This window comes from Notolabrus celidotus, chromosome 21, assembly GCF_009762535.1.
Source record: "Notolabrus celidotus isolate fNotCel1 chromosome 21, fNotCel1.pri, whole genome shotgun sequence".
NCBI classification, from domain to species: Eukaryota; Metazoa; Chordata; class Actinopteri; order Labriformes; family Labridae; genus Notolabrus; species Notolabrus celidotus.
The window spans coordinates 5,974,681-6,002,131 of NC_048292.1; the positions used below are offsets into that span (position 1 = coordinate 5,974,681).

The following is a 27,451-nucleotide window of genomic DNA, read 5'->3' on the forward strand; positions in this document are numbered from 1 at the left end:
AATCGGATTAAAAACCAGGTAGTGTGAAACCTTGAATGCCAACCCTTTTCCTCTTACTGTCTGTCAGCTCCAACCTCCCCCTCTGTGTTTCTCTGCATCTATTGAGCATCAGGTGTGTGTGTCTCTGTCTCTCTGAAGGTCCCTGGCTCTCTGGCTGGCTGTTAGAAAGGCATGAATAATGTCTCCGAGCACAGGGACAGACAGGCTGAGCCGGTCTCTTCATCTCCTGAACCCATTTAAACGTCCCTCTCTCGGTCCCCGGCGCGGAGAGTGATGAAATGAGAGTGAATTGGAGTAAAGGGAGACAAAGAAAGCAAGAGTGAGAGACAGCGCTGCATATGTGGGGGGGGAAAAAAGCTCCCAGGGGCGACGATGTTAGCGAGCTGAAAGGAGCTGGAGGTGACCTCGCTGCAGGCGACACTAACAGGGTGGAGGGTGACGAGGGGATGCTAAAAGGGATGCTAAAGGCTAGTGCAAGACTTGACAGGAATCCAAAAACAAGTGGTATGAATAATCAGTGTGAGAGCGCAGAGTAAGACGAATGTTATCAGTGCAGAGACTGTTACAACAGACAGCTTTCATTGAATAAACATGCTAATAATGTGTCTGTGAGATCTATACTGCTGCGCCGTGAATCAATGCCTTGTTTACTCTCTTATTGCACACTCTTTATCTTGTCACAAAGTGCTGCTCTGTCAGCTCTGGACTGCAGCTCCAGCTTGTAATGATCAATACCAGAGCAAGAAGAGCTTAACCTCGACGGGCTTTGATCAGACTCCGTGAGATCTGTTAGCTAGCTGTCGTGCTAACTTTGGTTAAATGGACTGATGCTTATTTAATGTAAAAACAGCTGACGTGTTTTCATGAGGAGACGCAGGAGATACTTCAAAGATTCCAAGGAAGAAGAAGTGCTGAGGTGCTGCCCGTTTGGGGGTCAATGAGGTCGTTCCTTCAAAGCAGGACTCGCTCCTTAACTTTAAATAAGGTTAGTTTAAAATGTTGAACATGTAGGGGTGAGAAGGATGTGTCAAATTCTGAGGCTTAGGTGGATGATAAGAAAGTAGTTAAGACAAAGCTGGGTTAGCAGTTTCCTCCTGTTTCCAGTCTTTGGGGTGTAGTAGGTAGAGATGTGAATATTTAGTGATATCCAGCAGTCAGATTGTAGACTGAAACGCTCTCATGCTCGCCCCTCCTGTTGGTGAAGTTACGGTGGTCCTATGGGACAAAAAGCTGCTGTGATGCATCATAAGTATGACTTTCCAAAAAACGTCTATTCGTACAAATTCTGACACTCTGTTCTTCACCTTCCTCTTCTTCATTTCAAGCAGCCACTCACTAAATACAAAAACACGCATGTCACTAGTTTGTCCGTTCTGTGCTGTTGTAGAAACATGGTGGTGCAAGATGGCGGCCTCCGTGGAAGGAGACATGCTCCTGTGTGGATATAAAAGACTCATTCTGGAGCCCTAGCGGTCTAAGCGCCCCATGTATAGAGGCTATAGTCCTTGTCGCAGAGGTCGCCGGTTTGACTCCCGACCGCTCGACCATTTACTGCATGTCCTCCCCCTCTCTCTACTCCCCACATTTCCTGTCTCTCTTCAGCTGTCCTATAAATAAAGGTGAAAAGACCAAAAATATAACTTAAAAAGAAAAAAAGATTAATTCTGATGGTCAAACCTTAAGCATTAATGTTAAGGAAAAGAGAACACCTGATCACACGTCATTTCAATCAATCCACAGAAAGTAGTCCGTCACGTTCTCCCTCTGCCTGTTGACACTGTGGTGAAAATGTAAGTGTGGTCTAAAGGCTGATTTATACTTCTGCGTCTCCCCTACTCAGCAGGGGCTGACGCGGACATGAGCCCCACATACTTGTGCGTCGGTGTGTCCGTGTCGCGCAGCAATTCTCCGCCGAAACGCCTGAGGGCAGTGCGGTCTCTCTGATAGCCGGCCGCCTGCTTCCGGTCCCGCTACGATCTCTGTTTACTTTTCCACAGAGATTCAGAGCGTGTTATGTTAATCTACAGCTGATACATGTTGCTGTTTATCATACAGACATGATTACATGAAGAATAGAGAGGAGGAGAGGAAATGCACGGCCGATGTGCGGCCGATGTCCGGGATCCCGGGAGTGTTGTAAATGCGGGAAAGACAAAGCCGCCGAGCGGACCAATCACAGAGCTTGCGGTCCGCGTCGGCTCTACGGGGAGTTACATTTGGGAGGAGGTGCACGTCAGCTACGTGCGTAGGCCTCGGCGTAGGTACGGGAGCTACACGGACCCCCGGCGTAGGGTACGCCGTTGATTCAACGCAGAAGTATAAATCAGCCTTCAGGCTGGTAGTGTGGTAGTACCCGAGATCAGTCTTGGTCTCGAGACCACTTATTTAAGGTTTCGGCCTCGTCTCGGAATCGAAAGCATTTTTACACGGTCTTGTCTCGGACTGGGCGGACTCCATAGTTTATATCAAGACCAGTCGAGACCACCACTGATGCACTCTGTGTCCCTGTCATTACTGTGATAAGAGAGAAGCCCACCTTTCTCAATTCATTCATTTTTTTCTAACTTGTTACGGCCGCAATTTTCGGCCTCGATTCCTAAATGTCTTGATCTCCGTGCACTCTGGTCTCGGACATGTCTTGGTCTCAGTTAATGTGGTCTTGACTACAACACTGCAGGCTGGTCTTGAGAGTGGGGAAATAATGACAGTTAGCGGGCACAGATGTGAGAGCAGCCTGAGGAGCTACTGGACCCCAACCATCTCTGACAGGGAGAAGTGGAGCAACATCCTGTCCTGCAATCCAGATCTGTTGAGAGCATCTCTAAGCTGCTGATCTCTACAAAGTCACTTAAACCAGAAGAAGAAGAAGTCCTGTTCACCCTATTAATGTTATCTTCAATGGAAATGTTCACTTTGATGTGAATTACAACAAATAAGCAGGATCAGGTTTGAACCCTTGATTGAAACATTCAGTTTGATGTCAGTTACCTGATTAGACTTTATTGACCAAGCAACAATGACCACAGGGTCAGGGTCAGGGTCAGGGGTGTTTGTGGTTCATGAAGAATGTTTTTACTTTTTGTAATAAAGTTTGCTGTTCTTGTTCTCAGGGTAAAAAGGCAGAGAAAGATCTATTTCACGTGTTGTTCCTCCAACAAGATAAGGTGTTTATTTTGTTGTTAATTGTCCAACATTTGTCGGACAGATTAGCCCAAAAGCAATCCATCCCGCAGCAACCCCTAATCCACTGAGAATCCCACTTATTGAGTTGGACACAAATGCAAATACACTCATCCATGTAGAATAAAAAAGATAAGACAGTCTGAACCTCGCCAAGAGATGGGGAACGGAGCACAGACCGGCCGACCGCCGCTCAGAGAGGCTTTAATCGCTTCCTATTGATTGTTCCCCTGGTTTTGGTGAATCAGCAACAACTCGTGTGGGCTGAGGAGTTCGCTTAATATTCCCTTCTCTCTCTGTGAGCAGGTCAGCCAATTTCACCCTCCCCAATGCTTTCGCTCCAAAATATCCCATTTAGATCTCATTTATATTCATACTGCTGGCAGTTCAGCTTGTAGGAATATTAACTGTTCCCAACATGAAATATGAAATCTTACAATATCTCACTTTCTGAGAATCATGCGGTATCTGACGGAGGTTCACGTATCAAATCTTGCAAGCTGCACAAGAGCAATCAATCGCCACTCAGTGATTCATCACAAAGACCCTGTTTACTCTGGCTTCAACATCTGCCTACAGGGCTGCTCGGTCTGCAATATCCCTCCGTGATTGGTTCTCGATAAGAAGAGGGCCTGAAGGAGGCTTAAGACGAGACAGCTCTACACGCGGAGAAAAAACACTCCAGATGACAACAGTGATTTGTTGAGAAGACGAGAGGAATCATTTTATCTTCAGGACGAGAGAGGTGTCAATGAGACTTGACGAAAACGAGCACGACGGGACGTTTCATGACAAATGAGCATCCTGTAAGAAAGATGACACATGGCTGGTGTCACTCAGTGTAAAACAGTGTACAGATACAACAACCAGCAGACAAATCTCTCCCTTTCTGCTGCTAGAGATACAACGCAAACACTCTGACAGCCTCAGTGTGAGCGGAGGAAGAGACTGATAACACAAAGTGGATCAGTAAATAGATCAGTCTTACGATGGTTTCTCTTCTATTTATCAAAATTTGCAGCTCTACTGTGAAAAACAGCTTCAAAGGTTGGAAAGCCAAAATATTCCATCAGCCATTGAGATGTACAAGCTCCCTCTTTTACCACACTCATGCTCAGGTACACACACGCGTGAATGTTGGTGCTTTTTACACAGTGTGTGGATGTATTTGAAGCGAAGGTATTCAGCCTTCTTGTAAACATGAACAGGAAGTCTAAATCTCCTTCACTTGGCGCACCGAGACGGCCTGATTAAATAGTTCAGAGTTATTTTGAGTGAAATATGTCGGGCCATCTGGAGAGAGTTTTACATAATAAGACATAACACCTGTTTGGAATCACAGGATGTGCTCGGTGCTGAAACAATTAGTTCATGAACAGATCAGTAGAACAACAGAGAGAAGACTTCCTGCAGAGTCTGAGGACTGGTTCACTGAGACGGAGGAAAAACACGAAGAAGAATGAGAGGAGGTTCTGGCCAAGAGGGGGCAGTGGTGGTTGTAATATAGACATTCATGGTCATCAGAGGATGAACCAAAAGACCATGGCTGTTTTCGAAATGGCCTGCTGCAACCTACCTAGAAATGTGGTATGTAGTGTACTGCATACTGCGTTTGAAGGTAGTAATTAGTATGGCTGTTCTGTTGGGTCTGTTTTGCAGTATCCTGGGTCAAGCGTCACTGGATTTCCGGTTTTGCAAAGCGGAAGTAAACAACGTCCAAGCTGATAGGGAAACTGCTTCTTTAGTAGGCGGTTTCTAAAACAGCCCATGTCAATCTTTGATGTTTCTCCAAGTCCTACCGTCATTCCAAAATTTAAACCTTTAAAATATTTGGGTTCAAACACACAGTTGTTCTTGGTGTCTGAACCACATCCACAGTGCAGGTGTTAGGGTAAAGTGAATCCCTGCAAGCTGCTGAAACAAAGCTTTATGCTGCTGACCACAGGGGGCGCCAGAATCCACACAAACTGAAGTTCCTCACAGGAGCTTTAACTCAACATGCTTCTGTTGCCTAAACTGATCTGTTTACATGCCTAACCTTAACCGACCTTCTTTACCTGTGAGGTTTATCTACCCTGTGATTTACTGCCGACATGTAACACACTCACCAAGACTCAGGTGTGACAGTCCTGCACTTCTGGTAATCTGTTGTGGCACATAAATGTAGTGAGTCATTTACTCTAATACACATTGCCTGTCAACATAACCCAAGTAGCAATTACCCTGTCACCATAACACAACAGGAAGCAGTCAAATAATATACACACCTGGTTTCTGGGGGACAGGGTTCACCATGCACACAAATGTCTGCAGCCATTTCACAGCCCTCCATGCTAACACTTGTCACAACAGATGGCTGATGTTGACAAGGAAGGAAGGGTAGGCCTGTGAGTGTGTGTGTGTGTGTGTGTGTGTGTCTATGTGTGTGTGCCTTATCATTACCTGTCCCCAGAGGTGAGCCTGACAGTCAGACACTGTAACAGAAGCAACGTCAACAGGATCTCTCCACCAAACCTCTGTCAGGCATGATTGGACAGCATGTGGTAAGTGCTGCTGCAGCCCCGGGGACACACACACACTCACACACACACGCACGCTAGCAGCTCTTTAATGTGCACGTGTTTGCGTCTGTTTGTGCATCACACTCTCTGTGTTACACTTGCTGGTGCAACTTAACACTCTCAGCGGGACCCTGACAAGAAGACAGATGGGTCTGACTGTACTGAGAATCATTAGCGCAGCTCCCACGCAACACTGTGTGTGTCTGACTCAACACAACTTCTCAAGGATCGCCCCGTCCCATCGTTCAAACCCCCGACAGACCAGTGACCAGTCCAGACTCATCATCACTCACATCAGTCATTCCATTACTTTGGGCACGCGCCATTGACTGGAGAGAGTCATAACATACTGGTTTTCCCTTGAGCTGTACTGGAGCGCTGGTGCGGCTCTGTTTTCATGAATCGAGTCTGTGTTGTTGGAAAAACAACTTTATCTTTGGCCTGATTTACGCTGACCTTAACTTTCTTTAGTTCAGGCTTATTGCTGCTGATGGCTTTACCCTATATATTTGCTTCAATGCATGCAGCTCACTAGACTCTGACTCAACCATTGAACGATGAACAGACATAACTCTGTAGTGGAAGTCACTGCATTAAAAACAGACATGACTCTGTAGTGGAGATCACTGCATTAAAAACAGACATGACTCTGTAGTGGAAGTCACTGCACTAAAAACAGACATGACTCTGTAGTGGAAGTCACTGCATTAAAAACAGACATGACTCTGTAGTGGAAGTCACTGCATTAAAAACATACATGACTCTGTAGTGGAAGTCACTGCATTAAAAACAGACATGACTCTGTAGTGGAAGTCACTGCATTAAAAAAGACATGACTCTGTAGTTGAAATCACTGCATTAAAGACAGACATGACTCTGTAGTGGAAGTCACTGCATTATAACAAACATGACTCTGTAGTGGAAGTCACTGCATTAAACACAGACATGACTCTGTAGTGGGAGTCACTGCATTATAACAGACATGACTCTGTAGTGGAAGTCACTGCATTATAACAAACATGACTCTGTAGTGGAAGTCACTGCATTATAACAGACATGACTCTGTAGTGGAACTAACTGCATGGGCTCAAAATCACTTCTAAAACCATAGTTTGTAAACACAGTCCATCACTGCATCCACAAACACAGGTTAAAACTGAACCATGCAAAGAGGACACCAGATATAAATATGATCCACCGGAGACTTCTCTGGCCCTGAAAACTGTCCTGTGGTCTGATGAATCTAAATCTGACATTCTTTTTGGAAATCATGGACTCTGTGTCCTCCGCTCTGAAGAGGAGATGGACCACCTGTGCACACTTCAAAGCCGGTATCCCTGACGGTATGAGGATCATAAGAGTCCATGGCATGGGTAGCTTACACATCTGTGAGGGCTCCATTAATGCTGAACAATATATACAGGTCTAGGAGCAACATATGCTGCCATCCAGACGATGAAGACCATATATATTTCAGCAAGACCATGCCAAACCACATTCTGCACGTATTACAACAGCATGGCCCTGTAGTTGAAGAGTCCAGGTGCTAAACTGACCAGCCTGCAGTCCTGACTTGTCACCATTCAAAACATTTGGAGCATCATGAAATGAGACTACGACAAAGGAGACCCTGAACTGTTGAGCATCTAGAATCCTCTATCAGAAAACAGTGGAACATTTCACTTTAAATTCCAAGAACTGGTCTCCTGTGTTCACCATTATTTAACCAACACAATTAAATATAGAGTCTTATGATTTGCAAACCATCCAAATCTGTTTTGATCTACGTTTTACAGCATCCAAACTTTTTAGGGATTCCGGTTTTACAACACTGAATCAAAGACAGGCCTAAAGCAGACAGGACAGTCTTCTTTCAAACACTCTGAGTTATTCTCTAAAATCTAATTATAGTGTTGGTAAAGTCGCTGCACAGAAATCCTATTGAAATGGCAGAGGCACTTGTGTACACACGCGGGCCAGGTGCTGGATACAAAGAGCAGAGTAATATGAGCAAAACGGGAAGGGGTGGAATCACAGCTCCGTTATTAGATTTAGACATAGATTTAGGCGTTATTGGCCACCCCAATCCTCCAGCAAATAATGGAGGAGGACCAATTTTGAGTAAATGTCAACAATAAAGCCTGTCTGAATGTTATAAATGTGCTGCTGGGACTCCTCTACTGGTTTGTAGAGAGAGCGTTGCCACTTAACGAAACTCTGCAAAACTCCACAGCAGAGAGTCTTTGGAGCCAAACACTCGCTGTGGCTCCAGCTGCAGAGTAAGGGCACCCCCCACGTCTGGTGATTGTAAGGGACTGGTAGTGTTAGCTGAGATGTCTCCCTCTCTGCGCTGAAAATTGGCCTGAAATTGATCAGTTTTGGAATAGAAAAGTGAGATAGCATCAATAAAAGCATGAGATTACTACAGTTTCTTCAGGGGAATCTCTACAGTTGTATTAGGAAAAACCAACAGCACTATCACTACACTTTGGCTGTTCACTGAAAACAACCTTTTGAACTGAGATAGCTGCAGCCGTGTTTGCTGCTATTTTGGCCTCGCTGAAGTTCCTCGCACTCAAAGCTGCTGTATTGACTTTCCCCACCACCGGCTAACGCTAAGTGGGCAACCCTGTGAGCATGCAGGTTGACCTGGAAACGTCTCCTCTTACCTGCACCCCAAACAGCACTCAGACTCAGCGTACGCTTCACAGCCACACACTGAAAGTACAGCAGCGGTAAGAGCTTCTCACTGTCGAGGCTCTGAAAGATGCAGAGACAGCCTCCATAGCGAGGTGCATTCATCCCTCACTGGAGCTGAACTGGGCCACTGCAGTGTATGTGTGTGTGAGTATGTGTGTGTCTGTGTGTGTGTGTGTGTAGGAGAGATGGAGGGACATGAGAAGGGAGGATGACACAAAGCTAATTTATCTTGACGCCTTGGCAGCATTGTGTGTGAGTTACAGACGCAGTGACAGCTTACTCTTTATGCTGATGACAGACCGAATGTAACATTTTATCATCCTGCAGAAAGCTGTAATGCAACTTGCATCATTCACGAACACTGCTGATCCTTTGTTTACCTGCAGGATTTAAAAATTACCCACCGAGCAGCAGACAGGGTGGAATTTATACCTGGCTACCAGATTATCGTTCTTTGCTGGTTGTAAACACAGCGGCGGTACTTGGCAGTGTTACTGCCGTGCAGGTGTCCCTAATCCCAGGACTATGATCAACCTGTTGATCTTGACGCTGAGGCTGGAAACATTAAACAAACAGGAGGGGTAGGATATAATTTGAAAGCACCAAAGTGGAGATTATATTCAAATATGAATAATAATAAGCACAGAGGGTTTCCATTGCTGTCATTCCTAACTATAACACCCTACCTTTCTTTACAATGGTAGCTCCCTCTCTGTTAATATAAAGACAACAACATAACCAATTAGAGATATAAGGATACACTCAACCCACGATTTGATTCAATTCCCCATTTTCAAGAAAACTGCATTGAACTCAAAATTTAAATAACTATCATTTTATTTCAATTCTCAGATATGTACATTTGCAATATATATTTTTTCTCTTATATTTCTTTGGAAACAAAGTAGGGAAGAACGGGGTTGATTGTCACACGGGTTGGTTGGCACACTCGTTATATATCTCGCCACCAGAGGGCGCTGTCTCTCAAATTGGGGTTTGGACATTTCCAGAATTAGGATCAGAGCTCACCTACATAGTCTTCTCTGGAATAAGACAGCTGAACTTGAGGTGAGAGGACTTTTTTGTGTTTTTCATGTCAAATTGTAAATATTCAGCTCCTCAGTATTTTTCTTCCACGCTTTTAAACGATGGGTTTATAACAAAACAAGTGTTACCCTTACAAAGTGTGAGGGGAAAGCTCTAGTTTAGATTTGTATTAGCTAGCTAAGTAGCTGTTAGATGGTTGTTAGCCTTGATGCTAGCACAAAATTCCAGTTGGGGTTGGTCGTCACATTCTCTTTGGGGTTGGTTGTCACATGTAACAACCAACCCCTATGTTGGCAAAATCATGCATGGTGAAATGAGTTGGAGTGTGCAGACCCTACATTTGCCATCACTGTAACTCAGACAGTGGCTGCATGTAGCCTAGTTGATTAGGCAATTATTGTTGTTAGGCCTATTTGTCTTTGATAGTTAATTGCCTCTTTGTTACAATGAGTTGGAAAATGAGAGGGATACACATTTCAAGCCAACACCTTAAGCTTCAATTTAATGTAGGAATAACTATAGAAAGATGTTTTGATGATGAGCAATCATCAAAACAGTAAAAAGTGTGACAACCAACCCCATTCTCCCCTAATTCTTTTTCATTTTTAAGGTGTGTTCTCTTTTTTTCAGTAAAGAAAGAAAGGTACTTTTATTGATCCCCAGGGGGGAAATTCAATTTTTTCACTCGTGCTATATTGGACATGCTACACATACAGTTTTTTTTGGTATATACATACAATGCACACACATGCAGTGAACATGCTTAGGGAGAGATGTCAGAGTGAGGATACTGCCGTCAACCAGCGCACCCCGAGCAGTTGGGGGTTCGATGCCTTGCTCAAGGGCACCTCGGCAGTGCCCAGGCAGGTGAACCAGCACCTCTCCAGTCACCAGTCCACTTGCCAAACTTCGTCCATACTGGGACTCGAACCGGCGATCCTTCGGTTCCCAAGCCAAGTCCCTATGGACTGAGCTACTGCTGCCCCCTGTAGCTTGCGAAAATAAAACTACAGATGACTGCACAAAAATACCTTGCTTGAAAATTTCAGAACAACTATAGAGAAATGGAAAGTGAACGATTCCCAAATGAAAGTATTAAATATTAAAACAAATACAGTAAATCTCTTTAAATTAGGGATGTAAATTTCAAGTATTTTCCGTGATCGATCTTTGGAAATGTTAAGGATCAATTATCGTTTAATCATTAAAAAAAACGTGAACGTTTTCCATGTCAAAAATAACACCAAATGCGTTTTTTCCCCCTAAATCAAAATTTCCTTCATGACACAGTGTATATTACTGACGGTATTAAACAGCTACAGATCATATTGAGGTGTTCAAAATGTTAAACATGCTGAATATCAACGTGAGGAGCAGGCTTATAAATAATCTCTGTGGATGCATGGTCATAGAGTGAAGACTCAGACTTCAACATGTGGATTTACTGCAACAGGACAACTGAACAGGATCATATTTTGGACTCAGTGTCCAGTTTTCTGTCTTACTCGATCTTACTGAGAAAAATAAGGATGTGAATGCGGTCATGTGTCAGCTGGGAGTGCAACCGGGTAATATCAGTCCGGCGGTGGAGGAAAAAAAAGCGCTCGTGGAGACCTGTCACTCAGCTGCAGCCCCCAGCTTTTTTACCGTCTTGCGATATATCCTTACATCCCTTTAACCAATGCTATGGAGGACTTGATGCAACAAAGGACCTACATTTCTGACTTCTTCTTTCCTCCCATAGTTCATGATACTTCAGGGTCTCCAGCTGTAAAGGAATGATGGGAATGATGTTTCACTTCCCCTTGAAAAAGGGAATGGGGTGATTTTATGTGAGGTAACATAAGGGTAAGAATGACTGTGCCTCTAAAACTCAGATGATGACCCACCATTACCCGGTATCTTTAACTTTCAGCAGTAATAGAGACTTTTAAATGGTTTCTGACAAAGAGGGAGTACTTTATTTAACTTCAGTCCCACCTGGCCCATTTCTTGATGCTTTACGGGCTTCATAATGAAGCTGATAAAGATCCATTGGATATAATCAGTGTGCCTCCACTAACACAGTCATCATGCATAGAAATGTGCAGATGTAAGGTAAGGATATAAAAACTCTGGGAGGGTTTAAGGCACACGTTTTGATCTAAACTGGCATCATACTTTATCTATAGGAGCCACATTCAACACAGGACGGGGCTTCCATCCAACCCTTACATTATACATAACCTCAACCCCTATATTATCTATAACCTCAACACTGCGATTATCTATAATAACCCCTAGCCTTACATAACTATAACCCTGAAAATTATCTATAACCCCAACCCCGATATTATCCATAACCTCAACACTGACATTATCAATACCAATTACCTTTACATTATCCATACTAATAACCCTTATATTATCTATAGCTCCAACTCTTACATTATTCATAACAATAGCCCCTGTCCTTACATAACCATAACACTGACATTATCTATAACCCCATCCTTGTCCACAGCCTTGTCACTTCCCGTCTGGACTACTGCAACTCTCTCCTCTTCGGCCTCCCTCACAAATCCCTCCATAAACTCCAACTGGTCCAGAATTCAGCTGCCCGTATCATTGCCCAAACCCCCTCCATCCACCACATCACTCCTGTCCTCCAACAGCTCCACTGGCTCCCTATTCAATTCAAAGTCCTTCTGTTGACATTCAAGACCATCCACAACCTCGCCCCCCCATATCTGTTCGACCTCCTCCATGTTCCCACTCCCTCCCGCTCCCTCAGATCCTCTTCCTCCATACACCTGTCTGTCCCCTCCGTCCGTCTCACCACTATGGGGAGCCGAGCATTCAGCCGCTCTGCTTCCCGTCTCTGGAACTCATTGCCACCTCAACTCAGAAACACAGATTCTTTCCCCCATTTCAAATCACAACTCAAAACATATCTGTTCAAAACCGCTTACTCCGTTTGACTCCGTTTGACTCCAATTGCACTGTCATTTTGTTATTGTTTCTATTTTTTCGTACCCCTTGTTAGTTTATATTGTTTTCATTTTTGACTCTGATTTTGTTTCCTTTAATGTAAATTCGTGTATGTATATATTTATATCTGTGCGGTGTCCTTGAGTGATGAGAAAGGCGGCTTTAAATAAAATGTATTATTATTATTATTACCTGCATTATCCATAACAATAACCCTTAAAATGATATATAACGCCAACCCATACATTATCCATAACCCCAACACTGACATTATCCATAACAATAACCCTTACCCTTACATAACCAAAACCTCAACGCTGACATTATCCATAAAAATTACATTTACATTATCCATAACAATAACCCTTACATTATCCATAACCCTTGCTTTATCCATAACCTCAACCCTTACATTATCCATAACAATAACCCTTACATTATCCATAACCCTTGCTTTATCCATAAACTCAACCCTTACATTATCCATAACAATAACCCCTACATTATCGATAACCCTTACATTATTCATAACATTAACCCCTACATTATCCATACCAATAACCCCTACATTATCCATAACAATAACCCCTACATTATCGATAACCCTTACATTATTCATAACATTAACCCCTACATTATCCATACCAATAACCCCTACATTATCCATAGCAATAACCCCTACATTATCGATAACCCTTACATTATTCATAACATTAACCCCTACATTATCCATAACATTAAAGGTGGAGTAGGACATGTTATTTTGATGCATTTTTCTCAATCACGAGCAAAAAGCGATGTATACATCGATAGGGAGTAATACACAAAGTGATCTAACACTGAGATGAGAAATCTCAGTTGTCTGTGTCAGCAGCTAGACTGCAATAAGTTCGTCCAATCATTCATTCGCCACCGAGCGCAATGATTGGCTGACCGGCCGGATGACCTGTGACCTGCCGAAAGACACACCTCCTGTTTACAGGAGTGCGCGTGACCTGACAGAGATCGTCATCAACAAGCTGTTCACTAACGCAGAACATCTGATAAACATGTCAGAGAGAGAGAAACCAACGATTTAGCTCAACTTCTGCCCTCAAGTTCTGCCGCTAAACAGAGCAAGAAGAGGAAGACTGTGATGGAAAAGGAGACGACTTAAAAACACTGGATGAAGATACAAACACGAGTCAATATTCGGGCTGCATTTCTGCGACGGCTGAAGGATTTAAAGGGTCTCTAAAGCGACGCCATGGTTGCTGATTTTCTACTGGACAGGTAATCATGTCATTTCATTTGTCTTTGTGTTCATGGTTTAGTTCATCTATGAGACAGCTAGCGATAACTTCGGCTAATGCTAGCGGCCGGCTAACGGCTTGTAGCTCTGTTTATAGAGACCTGTACACAGTCTGTTAGCTTGTAGCTCTGTTTATAGAGACCAGTATACAGTCTGTTAGCTTGTAGTTCTGTTTATAGAGACCAGTGTACAGTCTGTTAGCTTGTAGCTCTGTTTATAGAGACCTGTATACAGTCTGTTAGCTTGTAGCTCTGTTTATAGAGACCTGTACACAGTCTGTAAGCTGCTAGCTCTTTATAGAGACCTGTATACAGTCTGTTAGCTGGTAGCTCTTCGGTTGCTCTTTATCAGCATGAATGGGGTGTTGTACTAAGTCTAAATGCCGTCTTGTCTGTGTTTTCATAGCTACGAGAAGGAAACATCGACGTCCACACCGTTAAAACACGGGACGCAGAGGCCTCCACCCCAGCTGTTTCATGTGTTCTGAGTCCCCCTCTGACCGGTGAGTTTCAGGCCCGATAAGAACTCCATGAACATGAACGTTGCTTTGACCACTGCTTGCATGGAGGTATAAATACTGCTCTCTTTTTTTATTGTGAGCTATTTTTGATTTACGTACGCAGAAGGGTTTTTTTTAATGCCCGCACAAAATAAAATCCAAACCATTCTCTTTCACTTCACGTGATCTGCATGCTAAATCGCAATCTGAGACCACACCATACAGACTAAAGAGATGAGAGACAAAAAGTTTGGCTGATAAAAAATCCTGTGAATGTTAGCTGCTTCTCTAAAAGCTTGGTTTGGTGAAGGAAAGCATGAATAAAAGTGTTCAACTTGGAATCAAATACACAGAATAACTGTATTAATAATCTGTGGGCACAGTCTTCCTCTCCAAAGAGGGAGAGAGCACATTTTGACATCACTTACTCTGAAAATATTAGATAATATTCAAGATATCAATAAGAAATACAGTATATGTACCATATGTGCACAATACACACTGCAGTAGGCACTAAGCACACACTAGTGATAGTGGTGTCAACTCCTTGAATGGCTAGAAGAAATAACTGTTTATATACGGGGCTGAAGGAAGGGTTATTATGATTGAAATCATATGCACAGTGCTGTAAGATAATGAGAACCTTTGACTAAACTTCTGATTCTTTCTTCTATGTCAGGTATTGCACAATATTTAACAAGAAGACAAAAAAGTGGAGCCTGTACACAATGAAGGTGGGTAAGGACTACAAGTACATCACAGACCTCCAGAGCTAAATCCTGCACAGAAAGCTGACAGCAACTGGGGGGATGCCAAAGAAGAGAACAAGGAGGCCGGATGATCCACGCCAACATGTTTACCTTCAACAGCCATTATTTTTATTTCTGTAATAAATACATTTTCTAATAAAAGTAAATGTAAAACAACCCTTTGATATTGTAATTATTTGTTTATAATGTTGTATGTTACTTGATATGGATTTAAATTATTTTGTGATTTGAAGAGAGAAGGCCAGTGTAAATTTAAAGATTTATTTAACAAATGTATACACAGCACACTCAAGTATTTTTTTACATGAAGATAAAATATATACAAAGGAACTAAAGGGTCACCATACAAGTATTGAATGTAATCATGTCATAGTTTCATTCACTCTCCACTGAAACCTTTATACTGTCCATGTGGAAGGGTCACGGATTTTCCAGATACAGCAACAAGGTATTACTCTATGACCTGCACCAAGTGCTCCATGCTGCCAGACAACAACCTGTCTGTGCAGCATGGCGGAACTTTCTGTTGCTGTCCCCAGGATCTGGAGCTCGTCCCCGGTCGTTGCTCTCCCTCTCGCTCGTATGGCTCTGCCTTGCACTCGACCCCGGTCTCGTCCTCTCCGACCTGAGGTGCTTGGCTCAGGATCGTAATCAGCAGTCATCATGAGAGCTCTAACAAGCACAAAAAACACTCAATATGTTGTAGTTCCAACACGAAAATGAAGACTGTCAACAATGGTGAACGCTAATAAATATATAGGCACTGTAGCCGTCTAGTAACTAAACATCATGACATGCTAAATCAAAATAAACATGGCTAGCCGGAGTTATTAGCCCGGCAGCAGCAACTTGCTCTAGCTGTATTTCAGATGATAAAAAACAAACACACATAAAGCTAACATGCAGGCTATGCTGTGCATTCTAACTAATTACATTATTTTTTAATGTGGTAATATAAGCGGTTTACTTACATGGGAGATAGACGTGTTTTTCCTCCGATGAAAATAAAGTCAATCGCTCGCCGCTCCACAGCTAGCTATGGTGACGTCATCCTCCAGCTGGAGTCTGCCACAGCGCGTTCATGTGTTAGGAGGCGTGTCCCTCCCCTCTCCCTACAGGCTGCTCTGAATGGAGGGGGAGGGCTCTGTTCGGCTGTGTGCTTTCAAAATCAAGCTAACTGCTGCGGCTTTCTCAGGATCTCCTACTCCACCTTTAACCCCTATATTATCCATAGCAATAACCCCTACATTATCGATAACCCCTACATTATCCATAGCATTAACCCCTACATTATTCATAACATTAACCCCTACATTATTCATAACATTAACCCCTACATTATCCATAGCAATAACCCCTACATTATCCATAGCAATAACCCCTACATTATCGATAACCCCTACATTATCCATAGCATTAACCCCTACATTATTCATAAAATTAACCCCTACATTATTCATAACAATAACCCCTACATTATCCATAGCATTAACCCCTACATTATTCATAAAATTAACCCCTACATTATTCATAACAATAACCCCTACATTATCCATAACAATAACCCTTACATTATCCATAACATTAACCCCTACATTATCGATAACCCCTACATTATCCATAACATTAACCCCTACATTATCCATAGCAATAACCCTTACATTATCCATAACATTAACCCTTACATTATCCATAACATTAACCCCTACATTATCCATAACATTAACCCCTACATTATCCATAGCAATAACCCTTACATTATCCATAACATTAACCCCTACATTATCGATAACCCCTACATTATCCATAACATTAACCCCTACATTATCCATAACAATAACCCTTACATTATCCATAACATTAACCCCTACATTATCCATAACATTAACCCCTACATTATCCATAACATTAACCCCTACATTATCCATAACAATAACCCCTACATTATCCATAACCCCTACATTATCCATAGCAATAACCCCTACCCTTGCATAACCTTAACCCTTACATTTTCTATAAACCCAACCCCTACAATACCCATTACCGTAACACTCACATTATCTATAACAATTACCTTTACAGTATGCATAACCATAACTATACATAATCCATAAATCCTATATTTTCCATAACCTCAACACTGACATTATCAATATCAATTGCCTTTACATTATCCATACCAATAACTCTTACATTATCAATATCAATTGCCTTTACATTATCCATACCAATAACTCTTACATTATCCATACCAATAACTCTTACATTATCCATACCAATTACCTTTACATTAGCCATAATAATAATCCTTACATTATTCCTAATCTTTACATCATCCATAACCCTGACCATTACTTTATACATAATAATAATTTGAATATGGTCTAAAAATTGGTGTTTTTCGTTGTCCTTCTATAAAGATGCAGAAAATAACATCTTCTCTTCTTCTCACGGAGTCAGTCCTGTAACTCAAAGCTCATTCCATGTTGTGGTTTCTGTTTGCTTCATGTTTGTTTTCTCTAATTTGGTCGACTTCTCTCTCACTCAGCTCTTCGTCTGCTTTAACATCCCTCTTCCTCCTCTCTTCTTTCTCTGCCTCTGACTGCTCAGAAGTTCACCAGTCTAAAGTGTAGAGCTCTCCAGATAAATCCAGAGTAGTATTAAAGATATCCTCTTTGTTGTTACTGATGCTCTCCAAAACTCATGTTTTTACAAAATACAGCACACATCTATCCTCGTTTAGTTTGATACGTGTCATCAGGTTGTCCTTAGTGCCTCCTCTAGTACTTAGAGTTACTAACCACTGTTATGGGGTTTAACCAATCAGAATAGAGTAATCAACACAGCCCAGTGGAAGGCCATGCATGTTACCTGGTCAGTGACCCTGTGTCTTGGTTTGAGGCCAAAGAAGGAAAAACAAAACTCATTTTATAGCCGTGTGATTGAGAGTCGTTCGTTCGCCCACTTCAACTCTATATTCCAGCAGATTTTAATTGCTGCCACTTTGTCTATTTGAAGTGCCATTTCCCTCCAAGTAACCCAGGGTCAGTCCACAAAGAGCAGCCATTACCGTGAGGAAAGGTTTTGTTTCCAGCCTAAACTCAAGTACGCTTCAGCTGCTCGTGTATTTAAAAGGGTGCTGCTCTATAATTATTGCTGGATGTCGTTTTAAGCCGTGTTTATGAATGCAACTATTTTCCAAGAGCACCCAACATTTGATGAAGACACACACACACACACACACACACACACACTCTCGCAGGTCTAATGAAACAACATTTTTATCTACATCTAAAAACCTCTGCCTGAGTGATCCATCAAACACATCAACAACCACAATCACAACACAAAGGAGAAAAGCTCTGCTGATAAAACAAGCAGAGTGGGTTCACAGTAAATGCAGCGCTGAGCGTTTCAGTGCAGGACCAGAAGACGTCCTGGGAAACTTTTTAACCACTCTTTAGTCTGTTTACCAGATTAACATCTGAGTTTTTACAAACATCAACATGATCTCACAGAATAATGGTCACACTTTAGGCAGGGTGTGTCCTGGATGTTAAACTACAAGGCCGCTCCTCCAGTGTGCAAGAAAAGGTTCAGACTCCCACAGAAGAAGAGTGAAATGAGCACCTTCACTCCAGACGAAGAGCCTCTAACGATATCTGTGTCGAAAATTAAACTGCAACATGTGAATTGACAAATGTACCAGCAGAGGGATCGTTCACACAGACGGCTGTGTCTCTGTTAGCAGGCTGCAGTTTACACCGTTCACTGATCGACCTGAGGACACAGAATAACACCAGACTACAAGACTACATGTCCCGTTTTCACTTTACGTCTGCACTGTCTGTCTGTATGTCTGTCTCTGTCCTTCCGCTCACCTGTGTGTCTGTCTCTCTCTCTCTCTCCATCCATCCATCCATCTGTCCAAGCTGTCTGTCTGTCTGTTCCTCTATCTCTGTCTGTCTATCCATCTCTGTCTGTCTCTCTCTCTCTCTCTCTCTCTCTCCCTGTCTCCGTCTGTCTGTCAGCTTGCCTGTCTGTCTGCTTGTCTCTCTCTTATCATCCATCTATCCATTCATCTGTCTGTCTGTCTTCCTCTTTCTCTCTGTCCGTCCATCCGTCCGTCCAACACACTCTCTCTCTATTTGTGTTTGTCTGTCCGATCGCCCGTCCATCCATCCATCTCTCTCTCTCTTTTCATCCATCCATCTATCTGGCCATCTTTGTCTCTCTCTCTCTCTCTCTCTCTCTCTCTCTCTCTGTCTCTCTCTCTCTCTCTCTGTCTGTCTGTCTGTCAGCTCGCCTGTCTGTCTGCTTGTCTCTCTCTTATCATCCATCTATCCATTCATCTGTCTGTCTGTCTTCCTCTTTCTCTCTGTCCGTCCATCTGTCCATCCGTCTGTTTGACACACTCTCTCTCTATTTGCGTTTGTCTGTCCGATCGACCGTCCATCCATCTCTCTCTCTCTCTCTCTCTCTCTCTCTCTCTCTCTCTGTCCCTGTCTCCCTCTGTCTCTGTCTGTCCACCTGCCTGACCGTCAGTCTGTCTGATTGTCTCTCTTTCCGTCCATCCATCCATCCATCCATCCATCCATCCATCCATCCATCCATCCATCCATCCACCTGTCTGTGTCTGTCTCTCTCTCTGTCTGTCTCCGTCCGTCTGTCCTCTAGTCTGTCTGTCTGTCTGTCTGTCTGTTCCTCTCTCTCTCTCTGTCCATCCGTCCACTCGCCTGTCTGTCTTCCTGCCTGCCCACTTGTCCATCCATACATCCGTCCGTCTGTCTGTCTGCCCGTCTTCTCCTCTTTGCCTGTGTCTTGGTAGTTCAAAGGTTAGGTGATGTCAGCCTTTCCAATATGGCGGCCGCCATCAGTTGGCTTCAAAACCTCTCTCTTCAGAGACCTCTGAGTCACGTCCGTGTTTTATACCGTCCGTGATGAAAAGCGACCTAAAGTAAAGAGACTACATAAAACATATGAAACATATTTTAACAAGGTTGAAGACGGATCATGAATATCCTCTGCAGGATTATCATGGTTCTACTCTGCTGGATGAGACGCGTATTCAAACAGACTATGGGAGCTAATGTGTGTCTGCTGCGGAGAGAGGAATGATCTGTTATGCTGTTTAGAAGAAAGAAGCTCTTCCCTTCTTAATATTGACTTAATGCACATATCAGGCATTTTTAAAAAACAACTTGACTGTGTAAACAAGCGGTCGAGCAAACACCAGCGGAGCGACGGAAGAATATCAATCACTTGAGCAATCACTGGAGGATATAAATATTTCATGGGAGAAAAAAAGTAACACATTAGTTTGATATAGGCTTGGCTGCCTTTTGGAATAAATCCCTGGTGTGACGTGGAGAGCACACACACACACACACATCCACACACACCGTCACACACGTACAGACACACAGGCTAAGACTTTGATCCAAAGCCTCTTACAGGCTGATTTTTCACCCCAAAATGAGAGGCCACAGATCCTCCCATCTGAGCTCACAACGCAAGACACCCGGTGTTATTAGCCAGACGGATGAGAGACGGAGACGGACAGAGGACGCTGCCCTGGACGGACCGGCTTCTCATCGAGGGGACAAAGTTGACAGGAGTTCATTTAGATTCGTGGCAGAAGAGCTCATTTCTAAAAAGTGTTCTAAATGTGAGAGTCGAGAGTGTCACCAAAACAATTTAACAGTGAAATCTTTGCATGTCGTTAAAGTCACCACATTCCTTTGAGTAATCCACGCCACACTCTAAGAAAAACAGTGTTCATAAAGAAGTCTGAGCGGACCTCTAGCAGCGTGTTTTTCTGAATTAATGACATAATTATCTCAGAGGTACAAGAAAAGTTTAGTGGAGAAATATCCGCTCTGTTTTTTCTGAATTATCGAGACATGAAAGTCCAAACGGCAGCTTCTCATTTAGGGAACATGTCCTCCCTTTAATCCAGTGTCAGTGTGTCTGGTGTGATGCACTGAGGGACTCAGGGCTGTAACGAACACAGTCATGTTAATGTTGGGATCAGTTTGAGTTTGTTCACACAGAAACATGAAGGCCAAATTCCACCAGATATGTGTCCGATCCGTCTCCGATCCCTCACGGCACCAGAGTTGATCGGTTTCTATTCTAGTCAATGTGTTAACTTCTACTGGATCCGCTCCGTTAAATTCCGGCTGCATCCATGAACACAGGACTTCCACCAGATCCGTGTCCGGTTCGTCTCTGATCTGCTGCGGTTCAGCTCAGTGCTCTCGTCTCTCAACACCCTCCATTTGAGTTTTTGGAACGCAGCACGGAGCAGGACCGCCGAGGTTTTTCCACGGCAATCACTGAATCAAGGATTCTCCTCCTCCTCTCCTCATCCATGTCGTCTTTCTGGTCCTCTGAAAACCTCTGACCTGTTGACTCCAGGCCTGGCTCCGCTCATCATGACGGTTTGTTGTTGTAGTTAAGTGAAATACGATCTGGTGATAACACAGAGTGTTTTATTCTGAAAATTAACCGGATGGTTTAATTTTGTTTTGGTGAAACCTGACTTCCTGTCCCGCTCCATTTGATCTGTTGAGATTGATGCATCGTGCTCCGGCATCCTGCAAAAATAGAAGTCTTGTGTATCTGATCCGGAGGATTCCGACCTGCCGGATCAGAGACGCAGACGGAACGCAACAGAGCGGATCCAGTGGAAGTTAACACATTGACTAGAATAGAAACCGATCAGATCTGGTGCTGTGACATATCAAGACTTCTATTTTTTCCAGATGCCAGAGCATGACGCATCAGTCTCAACAGATTTAGATTTCATCAGATTTAGACAGAGGGACAGGAAGTCAGGCACCAAAACAAAATGAAAACATCCCGTTAATTTTCAGAATAAAACACTCTGCGGAGTCAGGCCTGGAGTCTTCAGGTCAGAGGTTTTCAGAGGACCAGAAAGACAACATGGAGGAGGAGAGGAGGAGGAGAATGGAAAACCTCGGTCACAGGACTCCAGCTGTCCAGCGATCCTGCTCCGTGCTGCGTTCTGAAAACGCAACCAGTGGGTGTTGACGGAAGAGAGCGCACTGAGACGGACCGGACATGGATCTGGTGGAAGTCCTGGGTTAGGACTCCGCAGGTTTTCAGCACATTCACACCTGCTGTACGATGCAGTGTTTGAAAAGATGATGCATCTGAAACACATTCAGGCTGACGATGTGGTGACTGAAGAGACGCAGACTGCTTCAGAGGAATAAGGGATTTGATTCTTTCAGTGACGCTCTGGAGACTTCTGCTCTGTGCGTAGCGTTCACTGCCTCTGACCTTATGATGGTAAATGGTAGCTCTCATTCCTCATGACACCTCTGTGATGTTGGAACAAATTACAGGTTGTTGGGGATTTACTTAAACACAAATTCACTTCAGTCCACTTAATAAAGCTCAGAGTAGGTCATAAATATTCCATACTGTAATGTAAAGGTCAAATAAGGGCTGCTCTCTACAGACCGCACATTGACGTACAGTACCTCAGATTTAAAGAGACATGAAGGGCTGAATCTTATCATCACTGTTTGATATCTCCAGGATTTAAATTATAACTAAAAACCTTAGGTGCTGGATTGGCTCAGGGAGTAAAACATGCACCCCAGGCTTAAATCCTCAAAGAGGTGGTCCCAGGTTCAACTCCAAACCCTGACTCTGCCTCTTCCTCCCTGGTTACGACTTCATCACCTCACCTGTCTCTCAATAAGACATCAAAAGCCAACAAATATGTATCTTATTTACCTGAAATATAACTCATTTTTATTTATATAGCACCTTTCATACTCACAAGCATGCAGCCTGAAGTGCTTCACAAAAGAAGAGCGAGACAGAAGTAAGAGGTGAAAAGAAGAAAGCGAAGGGATATAAAATACTTAAAGATAAAATCATGAAGATCAATAAAATAAAATAAAATAAAATAAAATCAGATAAATACCAAAAAATTAAAATATATAATAAAGGTAGAAAAAATAAAATAAATACCAAAAAAATAAAATATAATAAAGGTAGGAAAAAATAAAATAAAATCAGATAAATACAAAAAATATATGTAAATATAAAATATAATTTAATAAGATTGAATAAAAAAAAGAAAAGAAAACTGTGTTAAAATAACGTTCATAATGGTAATAATGCAGTGGAGGACTGAAAGGAAATTACTCCAAGTTAAAAGCCAGATTAAAAAGATAAGTATTAGTTTCCTTTAAAGTCCTGAACTTACAAATTTTCGGTTTTCAGTAGAAAAAAGCAATAAATTCCTTATCATGAATGGCCATACTACAAAATAGGTACTGTCTCTTTAAATACTACAGTTATGATAATTAACACTATAATTAGGAGTTAAGCCTCTGTGGGTGACACATCACTTTATTAATTAGCTGCTTCAGCTCTGAATACATGCATAAGTAATGTATGAATTCAAATGAGTAAAAATAACTCTAATTTTAAAGAAGCTGAAGCAGGCTTGGCCAATAGTCTGACAATCTTATCTAATATCTAATCTCTTTCAATGTTTATATCCGTGGTATTACATTTGGGCTTTCATTTTGAATTAATAACATTAAATCAGCATAACCGCGAGGCTGAAAGTGTACCTGAATGACATGTGAGACAGGATAGTGTGATTTCAAATTGCTATCTCATAATTCTGACTTTCATCTCATAATTCTGACTTCAATTTCATAATTCTGACTTTTAATCTCATAATTCTGACATTAATCTCATAATTCTGATTTTGAATCTCATAATTCTGACATTAATCTCATAATTCTGATTTTTAATCTCATAATTCTGACTTTTATTCTCATAATTCTGACTTTTAATCTCATAATTCTGACATTAATCTCATAATTCTGACTTTAATCTGATAATTCTGATTTTGAATCTCATAATTCTGACATTAATCTCATAATTCTGACTTTAATCTCATAATTCTGACATTAATCTCATAATTCTGACTTCTAATCTCATAATTCTGACATTAATCTCATAATTCTGACTTTAATCTGATAATTCTGATTTTGAATCTCATAATTCTGACATTAATCTCATAATTCTGACTTTAATCTCATAATTCTGACATTAATCTCATAATTCTGACATTAATCTCATAATTCTGACTTTAATCTCATAATTCTGACTTTTAATCTCATAATTCTGATTTTGAATCTCATAATTCTGACTTTTAATCTCATAATTCTGACTTTTAATCTCATAATTCTGACTTTAATCTCATAATTCTGATTTTGAATCTCATAATTCTGATTTTGAATCTCATAATTCTGACATTAATCTCATAATTCTGACTTTAATCTCATAATTCTGACATTAATCTCATAATTCTGACTTTAATCTCATAATTCTGACATTAATCTCATAATTCTGACTTTTAATCTCATAATTCTGATTTTGAATCTCATAATTCTGACTTTTAATCTCATAATTCTGACTTTAATCTCATAATTCTGACTTTTAATCTCATAATTCTGACTTTTAATCTCATAATTCTGATTTTGAATCTCATAATTCTGATTTTGAATCTCATAATTCTGATTTTAATCTAATTTTGAATTAATAATATTAAATCAACATAACCACGAGGCTGAAAGTGTACCTGTGTGTACCTGAATGACATTTCAGACAGGATAGTGTGATTTCAAATTACCCTAAATGTAACACACCCCCTATTATAGAAGCTACTTCAAACACACAGCAACAGGACGCAGCTACACAACCCACTGATGTCTAAAACACTCTTTCACAACAACCACCCTGAACTATGTTCAAGTACAGGGTGCAAAAGATATGCAACTCCAACCAAACACAAGAGAAAGTTCCTCTCCTGCACATGTTTAGCTCTTAGCACCGAGCAGAAGAGAGAGGGTCTCAGTTTTCAGAGACAATAGCTCTGCTGTCAAAACACCGGAGCGTGCTTCACGGTTCCAAACCTTCGAGGAAAAAAAAACACCAAATGTGGGAAAGTTGCTGCAAAAAGCTGGAAAAAGCCTCACCTTGTTTGACACACTTGAGTCGGACTGGGTCTTTGCTGTGTTTGACCACAGCATGCACGTCCCTGGTGGTGAGTCCAGCCACCGGGGTATCATTGACTTCCAGCAGGAGTTCATCCTGGAAGAGTTTGCCGCTGTGGTTGAGCGCTGTGCCCGGGAGAAGCTCTCCGATAACCGGGAACAGTCCATTCTCTGCGCCGCCCTTCAGCTCCAGCCCCAGCTCCCCCTCCTCATTCCTGCAAAGGACACTCTCGTGGACTTTGTTAGTCCAGTGGTTCTTCCTCTTCTTCAGAGTCTTGGACATGGCTCCAACAGTGGGTGGGTGGTGGGGGGGGATATCACATGAGTGCGTTTGTGGAAGAAGTTGAAGTGCTCTTTTAAAGTCCCCCGAGTGTCACCCGAACACGGTAACGGGTTCAGTTTCAGCAGTAAGTTGGATCCATGTCAGCGCACACACTCACGCGCACAGCAGCTGGATCATCAGTCTGCCTTCGCTTAACTGAGAGCTGCCCAACTTGTGCTGCGTTCACGGGCTGTCTTAAAGGTCGGCATTGAGAGCTTCGGCCACAAAAGACCTGGAGGAAAGGGAAACTAAACTAAAGACAATTTTGGATTTAGAGGAATAACATCACTTCAAACTGTTTTAAAGGACGCATTGAAGCTCTCAAAAAATAAGAACTAAGATTATTATTTTTTTTATTTAATACATGTAAAAAAAAATAAAAAAAATAAAAAGAGGTGTAAATTGTAGAGTGGATATACTATGGAAGACGATGAGGGCCACTGAAAAAAAAAATGAAGGTCCAATATATATATTTTTTAGTATCATTCTGAGAAAAAAGTCAGAATTTTTCTCATAATTCTGACTTTAATCTCATAATTCTGACTTTTAATCTCATAATTCTGATTTTTAATCTCATAATTCTGACATTAATCTCTTTTTTTCTCAGAATTCTGACTTCTGATTTTTTTCTCAGAATCCTGACTTTTTTCTCAAAACAATAAAAAAAAAATATTGGACCTTATTTATTTATTTATTTTCAGTGACCCTAATCCTCCTCCGTAGATGTACACCTTGGAGCACATGTTGACTACTTGTTGATCATAAGGTCTAACAATGTATGAGTCATTTCACCTATATTGTTTTTGTTTATTGTTTTGTCCCTCGCACAATCACCAAAAGGGGCACAGGTGAAGCAGTGATCTTTGGAACGGGAAGAGCACACGGTTTTTACCACTCATCTTAGACACCACGGTTACCCTCATCATGCATATCATCATCAAAGTAAGTTGTCTTTGCCTGTTTATCGTTTGGATCAATAAACGGCAAGAAATAACACAACAATAACCTTGGATTGGACATTGGATTCTTTTAGAATAGCGTCAAAAACACCTCACTCAGACTCACCCAGACAGTGACTAAAATCAGGTCAGGATAGTCACTACAATGTTAGATTTGAGCGCAGTTTGCCTTGAGACTTAAGAAGCTGTCTCATGTACAGAGGCTATAGTCCACATATCGGTCGCTGGCCATGCCATTAACTTTTGCTGCATGTCTTCCCCTACTTTCTGCTCCACACATTCCCTGTCTCTCCTCAGCTTTCTTTCAATAAAGACAAAACACACCCAAATATAATCTAATAGAAGATTTGAGAGTTGGGAAGTGTCTAATAGCTCGTGTTATGGTCTATAAATGCACAAGTTAGAGTTTTAGTCCCAAAAGAAACAATTGTGATTTATCATTTAGCTTGATTATCTACATTTGCTGCTCCTTTCATTGATCCTTGCAACTTAATTTCGAAAAAAACAAACTTAACAACTATCAGAAGTACCACTTTTCAAAATCTGTACCAAGGAGATGTGTTTACAACTTTCAAACTTCGAGTTTACACGTTTACGAGGAGGTCCCTGAAGGCAGCATCTTGCTCCAACCAACCCTACTGACCCGGATGTGAAGGCTGGAGGAGGAGGAGGAGGAGGAGGAGAGAGGCAAGGCTTTTCCCAAATCCAGCTTTCCATGGAAAAAAAGGAAAGAGGAAAGAGAGAGAGTGAGAGGCAGAGAGGAGGTATTTCCACTCCGGGCAGCAGAACAGCAATAATTTATTCTTATACCACAAATATGTCTTTTCTTTTTGACAGCCTCTGACAAACACTTCAGACGCTGGTCTTCTGAAGAATTTTAAACGATGTACCAATCAGTAATGATTAGTCGATTAGAGAAGTTTATCCCTAAAGTTTAACAAAGCTGCTCTGTCATTCCTTTCCCCTTCAAATTGGACGACAACAAACACTTATTCCTGTTTGCACAGGGACCTGCAGAGGCCGTCCCTTTTTGAGCTCTTTGTTGTTGGAGAACTCTTCAAAAAAACAAATTTTCATTAATTTTTCAAACATCCACC

General features: G+C 41.9%; 1 protein-coding gene across 2 annotated transcripts in view; it reads right to left on the minus strand.

The window, feature by feature from the left end:
• magi2a (membrane associated guanylate kinase, WW and PDZ domain containing 2a) overlaps positions 1-25,550 on the minus strand; it is a 330,301-nt gene extending 304,751 nt beyond the window's left edge. For both annotated transcript variants that reach the window (XM_034674120.1, XM_034674119.1), the window contains exon 1: positions 25,056-25,550. In XM_034674120.1, the coding sequence (XP_034530011.1) occupies positions 25,056-25,356 (301 nt within the window). In that variant the 5' untranslated portion in view covers positions 25,357-25,550. The remainder of the gene's footprint in view (positions 1-25,055) is intronic.
• Between the last annotated feature and the right edge of the window lie 1,901 nt (positions 25,551-27,451).